General features: G+C 46.3%; 1 protein-coding gene across 1 annotated transcript in view; it reads left to right on the forward strand.

Annotated features, from left to right (window-relative positions):
* The first annotated feature begins 933 nt into the window (after window positions 1-933).
* The window catches only part of ryr1b (ryanodine receptor 1b (skeletal)), a 301,559-nt gene continuing 292,969 nt past the window's right edge, over window positions 934-9,523 (forward strand). Inside the window, exon 1 of the mRNA XM_052469270.1 lies at window positions 934-1,234. Coding sequence (XP_052325230.1) covers window positions 1,187-1,234 — 48 coding nt within the window. The 5' untranslated portion in view covers window positions 934-1,186. The remainder of the gene's footprint in view (window positions 1,235-9,523) is intronic.

The following is a 9,523-nucleotide window of genomic DNA, read 5'->3' on the forward strand; positions in this document are numbered from 1 at the left end:
CCAGCGATGGACAGACCTCAGCATGGGAGCTTCTTTTTTTAGTTTCTGTCTGTAGGCAGGGATCAACAAAATGGAGTTGTGGTTCACCTGTGTGTTCCTGTGTGTACATGCACCTGTGGGTTCCTGTGTGTTCCTGTGGGTTCCTGTGTATTCCTGTGTGTTCCTGTGGGTTCCTGTGTGTTCCTGTGGGTTCACGTGGGTTCCTGTGGGTTCACGTGGGTTCTTGTGTGCTCCTGTGAGTTCACGTGGGTTCTTGTGAGTTCACGTGGGTTCCTGTGTGTTCCTGTGTGTTCCTGTGAGTTCACGTGGGTTCCTGTGAGTTCCTGTGAGTTCACGTGGGTTCCTGTGTGTTCTTGTGGGTTCCTGTGTGTTCACGTGGGTTCCTAATATAATAATATAATAATATAATAATATAATAATATATAATATAATATAATAATAATATATAATAATATATATAATATATAATAATATAATAATATAATATAATATAATAATAATATATGTGGTCCTTCTGTAGCTCAGTTGGTAGAGCATGGCGCTTGTAACGCCAGGGTAGTGGGTTCGATTCCCGGGACCACCCATACGTAGAATGTATGCACACATGACTGTAAGTCGCTTTGGATAAAAGCGTCTGCTAAATGGCATATATTATTACGTGGGTTCCTGTGGGTTCCTGTGTGTTCACGTGTGTTCACGTGTGTTCCTGTGGGTTCCAGTGTGTTCCTGTAGGTGTGATCTCCAGAAGCCTCCTGAGTCCTCACAAGCTTTCCTTTTATAGCCTGTTAGTCTAGGAGGGGGGAGTGGCCCACTTCTACAAACATGGCTGCAAGGTGGAAGCTGTTAGAACGTGTAACAAGGTGCTTGCCCCCCCCAGAGAGCTGGGGAGAGCCCAACCTACCCGTCACTCTCTCTCCCAACATGGTGAGAGCCACAGAACTCATTCTGTCCTCCAGCACACCCACACACACTCTGAGAGCCAGAGAGAGAGAGTGAGATAGAGAGGTGTAGCAAGGAGAGAGAGAGAGAGGGGTGTTGCGAATAGAGAAAGATAGCAAGGAAAGAGAGAGAGAGAGAGAGATTTTTGTGCAAAGGACTAAAAGAGATAGAGAGTAAGAGAACAGGAGGATTTTCTGGCATTTCTCTCAGAGCTGCAGATAGAACCGGGAGAAGAGAAAACAGAAAGATGGCAGAAGGAGGAGAAGGAGAGGAGGAGATTCAGTTCCTTCGCACGGTGAGTTGCTGCTTTACTTTCCTCCTGGGTTCCGAAACAATTTAGGCTATAGGGGTTAGGGCTCTTAGGGTGTAGGGGTTAGGGCTGTTAGGGCATAGGGGTTAGGGCTCTTAGGGTATAGGGGTTAGGGTTGTGAGGGGTTAGGGCTGTTAGGGTGTAGGGGGTTATGGTATGAGGGTTAGGGCTGTTAGAGTATAGGGGTTAGGGCTGTTAGGGTGTAGGGGGTTATGGTATGAGGGTTAGGGCTGTTAGAGTGTAGGGGTTAGGGCTGTTAGAGTATAGGGGTTAGGGCTGTTAGGGTGTAGGGTATGAGGGTTAGGGCTGTTAGAGTATAGGGGTTAGGGCTATTAGGGTGTAGGGTATGAGGGTTAGGGCTGTTAGAGTGTTGGGTATAAGGGTTAGGGTGTCGGGTATGAGGGTTAGGGCTGTTAGGGTGTTGGGTATAAGGGTTAGGGTGTAGGGTATGAGGGTTAGGGCTGTTAGGGTGTTGGGTATAAGGGTTAGGGTGTCGGGTATAAGGGTTAGGGTGTAGGGTATGAGGGTTAGGGCTGTTAGGGTGTTGGGTATGAGGGTTAGGGCTATTAGGGTGTTGGGTATAAGGGTTAGGGTGTCGGGTATGAGGGTTAGGGCTGTTAGGGTGTAGGGTATAAGGGTTAGGGTGTAGGGTATGAGGGTTAGTGCTGTTAGGGTGTAGGGGTTAGGGTTGTTAGGGGTTAGGGTATAGGGGTTAGGACTGTTAGGGTATAGGGGTTAGGGTTGTAAGGGGTTAGGGTATAGGGGTTAGGGTTGTTAGGGTATAGGGGTTAGGGTTGTTAGGGTGTAGGGTATGAGGGTTAGGGTACAGGGGTTAGGGTTGTTAGGGTGCAGGGTATGAGGGTTAGGGCTCTTAGGGCTGACCTGAGACCTGCCCTGTCTGGACACATGCTGGCTTTTGGACTGTCTGTGTGTGTGTGTGGGGGGATCTGATCTGAGCTGTCATCAGTACGGGAGCTACTAACCTTTATCTTTACACACTTTATCGCAGCTATATTGTGCCCTAGCCCAGGGCTTCAGATCAATATCTGCTTAACAGTGGCCTGAACATGGTGATTCAGAGACAGTTGGTTTTCTTAACTGTTGTTGAAACTACTCTGCCCGGTTCTCTATATCAATATCAGATGGCTCTCTCTTCTGTTTCCTGGTTTTAGTACATGTTGCTGTACTGGCAGAGATATTTCAGTCTTGTTAGCCTCTGTACAGCACTTTGTGACATCAGCTTATGTAAGAAGGGCTTTATAAATAAATTTGATTGGTAGCAGTTTTACCAGCCATGCGGCCTCCTTCCCTTCCCTTCTGAATTTAGTTGACTATTTTAGTGTCCTGACCTGATTATCACTGGCTGAGCCTGGCTCTGGGTGGATGTCTTCAATATGACATGATCACTGGCTGAGCCTGGCTCTGGGTGGATGTCTTCAATATGACATGATCACTGGCTGAGCCTGGCTCTGGGTGGATGTCTTCAATATGACATGATCACTGGCTGAGCCTGGCTCTGGGTGGATGTCTTCAATATGACATGATCACTGGCTGAGCCTGGCTCTGGGTGGATGTCTTCAATATGACATGATCACTGGCACACCGTTACTATAGTATACTATACTATACTATTATTTTAGTGGTTCACAGACTTAAAATGATCTGTTATTTTAGGTGGTTCATAGACTTAAAATGATCTGTTACTATAGTGGTTCATAGACTTAAAATGATCTGTTACTATAGTGGTTCATAGACTTAAAATTATCTGTTACTATAGTGGTTCATAGACTTAAAATGATCTGTTACTATAGTGGTTCATAGACTTAAAATGATCTGTTACTATAGTGGTTCATAGACTTAAAATTATCTGTTACTATAGTGGTTCATAGACTTAAAATGATCTGTTACTATAGTGGTTCATAGACTTAAAATGATCTGTTACTATAGTGGTTCATAGACTTAAAATGATCTGTTACTATAGTGGTTCATAGACTTAAAATTATCTGTTACTATAGTGGTTCATAGACTTAAAATTATCTGTTACTATAGTGGTTCATAGACTTAAAATTATCTGTTACTATAGTGGTTCATAGACTTAAAATTATCTGTTACTATAGTGGTTCATAGACTTAAAATTATCTGTTACTATAGTGGTTCACAGACTTAAAATTATCTGTATGTTTAGCATAGTTAGGTTACCCGACAGTGTGTAGATCAGTGTGTAGATCAGGCTATTATATATAATTTTGTGCTAATTTTGTTGCTTCCAGAATGTTCTGGTGGTTTCTTAAAATTATCTGTTACTGGTGGGGTTCTGCGTGTGCATGTATAGTTTGCGTTCATGTGTGTGTGTCAGTGTGTAGTGTATAATTTTGTGCTAATTTTGTGCTTCCAGAATGTTCTGTGGTTTCAGGGTATGTGGGTGTGTGTGTGTGTGTGTGTGTGTGTGTGTGTGTGTGTGTGTGTGTGTGTGTGTGTGTGTGTGTGTGTGTGTGTGTGTGTGTGTGTGTGTGTGTGTGTGTGTGTGTGTGTGTGTGTGTGTACAGACAGCGCCCGTGTGCATCTGTTGGCATCATTATCAGGAAAGGAGAGCTGAGCCTGTCAAAAAATACATGTTTTATTGTCATATAGGAGGGTTGGGACTGGGAGGATAGGATTTGGGACTGGGAGGGTAGGATTTGGGACTGGGAGGGTAGGATTTGGGACTGGGAGGGTAGGATTTGGGACTGGGAGGGTAGGATTTGGGACTGGGAGGGTAGGATTTGGGACTGGGAGGATAGGATTTGGGACTGGGAGGATAGGATTTGGGACTGGGAGGATAGGATTTGGGACTGGGAGGATAGGATTTGGGACTGGGAGGATAGGATTTGGGACTGGGAGGGTAGGATTTGGGACTGGGAGGGTAGGATTTGGGACTGGGAGGGTAGGATTTGGGACTGGGAGGATAGGATTTGGGACTGGGAGGGTAGGATTTGGGACTGGGAGGGTAGGATTTGGGACTGGGAGGATAGGATTTGGGACTGGGAGGATAGGATTTGGGACTGGGAGGATAGGATTTGGGACTGGGAGGGTAGGATTTGGGACTGGGAGGATAGGATTTGGGACTGGGAGGATAGGATTTGGGACTGGGAGGATAGGATTTGGGACTGGGAGGTAGGATTTGGGACTGGGAGGGTAGGATTTGGGACTGGGAGGGTAGGATTTGGGACTGGGAGGATAGGATTTGGGACTGGGAGGGTAGGATTTGGGACTGGGAGGATAGGATTTGGGACTGGGAGGATAGGATTTGGGACTGGGAGGATAGGATTTGGGACTGGGAGGGTAGGATTTGGGACTGGGAGGGTAGGATTTGGGACTGGGAGGATAGGATTTGGGACTGGGAGGATAGGATTTGGGACTGGGAGGATAGGATTTGGGACTGGGAGGGTAGGATTTGGGACTGGGAGGATAGGATTTGGGACTGGGAGGGTAGGATTTGGGACTGGGAGGATAGGATTTGGGACTGGGAGGATAGGATTTGGGACTGGGAGGGTAGGATTTGGGACTGGGAGGGTAGGATTTGGGACTGGGAGGATAGGATTTGGGACTGGGAGGATAGGATTTGGGACTGGGAGGGTAGGATTTGGGACTGGGAGGATAGGATTTGGGACTGGGAGGGTAGGATTTGGGACTGGGAGGGTAGGATTTGGGACTGGGAGGGTAGGATTTGGGACTGGGAGGATAGGATTTGGGACTGGGAGGATAGGATTTGGGACTGGGAGGGTAGGATTTGGGACTGGTAGGGTAGGATTTGGGACTGGGAGGATATGATTTGGGACTGGGAGGGTAGGATTTGGGACTGGGAGGGTAGGATTTGGGACTGGGAGGGTAGGATTTGGGACTGGGAGGGTAGGATTTGGGACTGGGAGGGTAGGATTTGGGACTGGTAGGGTAGGATTTGGGACTGGGAGGATAGGATTTGGGACTGGGAGGGTAGGATTTGGGACTGGGAGGGTAGGATTTGGGACTGGGAGGGCAGGGACTAGGAGGGTAGGGACTAGGAGGGTAGGGACTACGGAGGGTAGGAACTAGGAGGGTAGGGACTAGGAGGGTAGGGACTAGGAGGGTAGGGTCTAGGAGGGTAGGGACTACAGAGGGTAGGGACTACGGAGGGTAGGGACTAGGAGGGTAGGGACTAGGAGGGTAGGGACTATGGAGGGTAGGGACTAGGAGGGTAGGGCCTAGGAGGGTAGGGACTGGAAGGGTAGGGACTAGGAGGGTAGGGACTGGGAGGGTAGGGACTAGGAGGGTAGGGACTGGGAGGGTAGGGACTAGGAGGGTAGGGACTGCGAGGGTAGGGACTAGGAGGGTAGGGACTGGGAGGGTAGGGACTAGGAGGGTAGGGACTAGGAGGGTAGGGCCTCGGAGGGTAGGGACTGGGAGGGTAGGGACTAGGAGGGAAGGGACTGGGAGGGTAGGGACTGGGAGGGTAGGGATTAGGAGGGTAGGGCCTCGGAGGGTAGGGACTGGGAGGGTAGGGACTAGGAGGGTAGGGACTAGGAGGGTAGGGCCTCGGAGGGTAGGGACTGGGAGGGTAGGGACTAAGAGGGTAGGGACTAGGAGGGTAGGGACTACGGAGGGTAGGGACGAGGAGGGTAGGGACTAGGAGGGTAGGGCCTCGGAGGGTTACACAGAGAGTTACAGAGACACAGAGAGGCAGAGACACAGAGAGGCAGAGACACAGAGAGTTACAGAGACACAGAGAGGCAGAGACACAGAGAGGCAGAGACACAGAGAGTTACAGAGACACAGAGAGGCAGAGACACAGAGAGTTACAGAGACACAGAAAGTCAGAGAGTTAAAGAGACACAGAGAGGCAGAGACACAGAGAGGCAGAGACACAGAGAGGCAGAGACACAGAGAGTTACAGAGACACAGAGAGGCAGAGACACAGAGAGTTACAGAGACACAGAGAGGCAGAGACACAGAGAGTTACAGAGACACAGAAAGTCAGAGAGTTAAAGAGACACAGAGAGGCAGAGACACAGAGAGGCAGAGACAGTTCTGTTCCCCCTGCCTAAAAGTTGGCTGTTGCGTTGGGGCTGCTTTCTAGGGACTGACTGACTTGCCATCTATAACCATCTATAACAGGGGTGTCAAACTAATGTTGCCCCGCGGGCCGCAATGAGATTTCACCGAGGTCCCGAGGGCCGTACTTATACTGTATATATTTTTTATTTCCTTGGCATAAAAAACTGCAAAAAATAGTGTCCTTACTGTGTAGAATTCGTATCAATGACTGCTATCTAACTGGACAGAGTGTAGAGACTATAGATGACTGTTATCTAGAGACTATAGATGACTGTTATCTAGCTGGACAGAGTGTAGAGACTATAAATGACTTATCTAGAGACTATAAATGGCTGTTATCTAGAGACTAAATGACTGTTATCTAGAGACTATAAATGACTGTTATCTAGCTGGACAGAGTTTAGAGACTATAAATGACTGTTATCTAGCTGGACAGAGTGTAGAGACTATAAATTACTGTTATCTAGAGACTATAAATGACTGTTATCTAGAGACTATAAATGACTGTTATCTAGAGACTATAAATGGCTGTTATCTAGAGACTAAATGACTGTTATCTAGAGACTATAAATGACTGTTATCTAGCTGGACAGAGTTTAGAGACTATAAATGACTGTTATCTAGAGACTATAAATGACTGTTATCTAGAGACTATAAATGACTGTTATCTAGCTGGACAGAGTGTAAAGACTATAAATGACTGTTATCTAGAGACTATAAATGACTGTTATCTAGAGACTATAAATGACTGTTATCTAGAGACTATAAATGACTGTTATCTAGAGACTATAAATGACTGTTATCTAGAGACTATAAATGACTGTTATCTAGAGACTATAAATGACTGTTATCTAGAGACTATAAATGACTGTTATCTAGAGACTATAAATGACTGTTATCTAGAGACTATAAATGACTGTTATCTAGAGACTATAAATGACTGTTATCTAGAGACTATAAATGACTGTTATCTAGAGACTATAAATGACTGTTATCTAGCTGGACAGAGTGTAGAGACTATAAATGACTGTTATCTAGAGACTATAAATGACTGTTATCTAGAGACTATAAATGACTGTTATCTAGCTGGACAGAGTGTAGAGACTATAAATGACTGTTATCTAGCTGGACAGAGTGTAGAGACTATAAATGACTGTTATCAAGAGACTATAAATGACTGTTACCAAGAGACTATAAATGACTGTTATCAAGAGACTATAAATGACTGTTATCTAGAGACTATAAATGACTGTTATCAAGCTGGACAGAGTGACAAGACTATAAATGACTGTTATCTAGAGACTATAAATGACTGTTATCAAGCTGGACAGAGTGTAGAGACTATAAATGACTGTTATCAAGAGACTATAAATGACTGTTATCTAGAGACTATAAATGACTGTTATCAAGCTGGACAGAGTGACGAGACTATAAATGACTGTTATCTAGAGACTATAAATTACTGTTATCAAGCTGGACCGAGTGTAGAGACTATAGATGACTGTTATCTAGAGACTATAAATGACTGTTGTCTAGAGACTATAAATGACTGTTATCTAGCTGGACAGAGTGTAGAGACTATAAATGACTGTTATCTAGAGACTATAAATGACTGTTGTCTAGAGACTATAAATGACTGTTATCTAGCTGGACAGAGTGTAGAGACTATAAATGACTGTTATCTAGAGACTATAAATGACTGTTGTCATTCAGCAGACTCTAGAGGTGTGGTCATTCAGCAGACTCTAGAGGTGCAGTCATTCAGCAGACTCTAGAGGTGTGGTCATTCAGCAGATTCTAGAGGTGCGGTCATTCAGCAGACTCTAGAGATGCAGTCATTCAGCAGACTCTAGAGGTACGGTCATTCAGCAGACTCTAGAGGTGCGGTCATTCAGCAGACTCTAGAGATGCAGTCATTCAGCAGACTCTAGAGATGCAGTCATTAGAACTAGAGGTGCGGTCGTTCAGCAGATTCTAGAACTAGAGGTGCGGTCGTTCAGCAGATTCTAGAACTAGAGGTGCGGTCGTTCAGCAGACTCTAGAACTAGAGGTGCGATCATTCAGCAGACTCTAGAACTAGAGGTGTGGTCGTTCAGCAGACTCTAGAACTAGAGGTGCGGTCGTTCAGCAGATTCTAGAACTAGAGGTGCGGTCGTTCAGCAGACTCTAGAGGTGCGGTCGTTCAGCAGACTCTAGAACTAGAGGTGCGGTCGTTCAGCAGACTCTAGAACTAGAGGTGCGGTCGTTCAGCAGATTCTAGAACTAGAGGTGCGGTCGTTCAGCAGATTCTAGAACTAGAGGTGCGGTCGTTCAGCAGACTCTAGAACGAGAGGTGCGATCATTCAGCAGACTCTAGAACTAGAGGTACGGTCATTCAGCAGACTCTAGAACTAGAGGTGCGGTCGTTCAGCAGATTCTAGAACTAGAAATGCGGTCATTTAGCAGACTCTAGAACTAAAGATTTGGTCATTCAGCAGACTCTAGAGATGCAGTCATTCAGCAGACTCTAGAGATGCAGTCATTCAGCAGACTCTAGAGATGCGGTCATTCAGCAGACTCTAGAGATGCAGTCATTCAGCAGACTCTAGAGATGCAGTCATTCAGCAGACTCTAGAGATGCGGTCATTCAGCAGACTCTAGAGATGCAGTCATTCAGCAGACTCTAGAGGTGTGGTCATTCAGCAGACTCTAGAGGTGCGGTCATTCAGCAGACTCTAGAGATGCAGTCATTCAGCAGACTCTAGAGATGCGGTCATTCAGCAGACTCTAGAGATGCAGTCATTCAGCAGACTCTAGAGATGCAGTCATTCAGCAGACTCTAGAGGTGTGGTCATTCAGCAGACTCTGGAGGTGCGGTCATTCAGCAGACTCTAGAGATGCAGTCATTCAGCAGACTCTAGAGATGCAGTCATTCAGCAGACTCTAGAGATGCAGTCATTCAGCAGACTCTAGAGGTGTGGTCATTCAGCAGACTCTAGAGGTGCGGTCATTCAGCAGACTCTAGAGGTGCGGTCATTCAGCAGACTCTAGAGATGCAGTCATTCAGCAGACTCTAGAGGTGTGGTCATTCAGCAGACTCTAGAGGTGCGGTCATTCAGCAGACTCTAGAGATGCAGTCATTCAGCAGACTCTAGAGGTGTGGTCATTCAGCAGACTCTAGAGGTGTGGTCAATCAGCAGACTCTAGAGGTGCGGTCATTCAGCA

Source organism: Oncorhynchus keta, chromosome 1, assembly GCF_023373465.1.
Source record: "Oncorhynchus keta strain PuntledgeMale-10-30-2019 chromosome 1, Oket_V2, whole genome shotgun sequence".
In the NCBI taxonomy this organism is placed as follows: domain Eukaryota; kingdom Metazoa; phylum Chordata; class Actinopteri; order Salmoniformes; family Salmonidae; genus Oncorhynchus; species Oncorhynchus keta.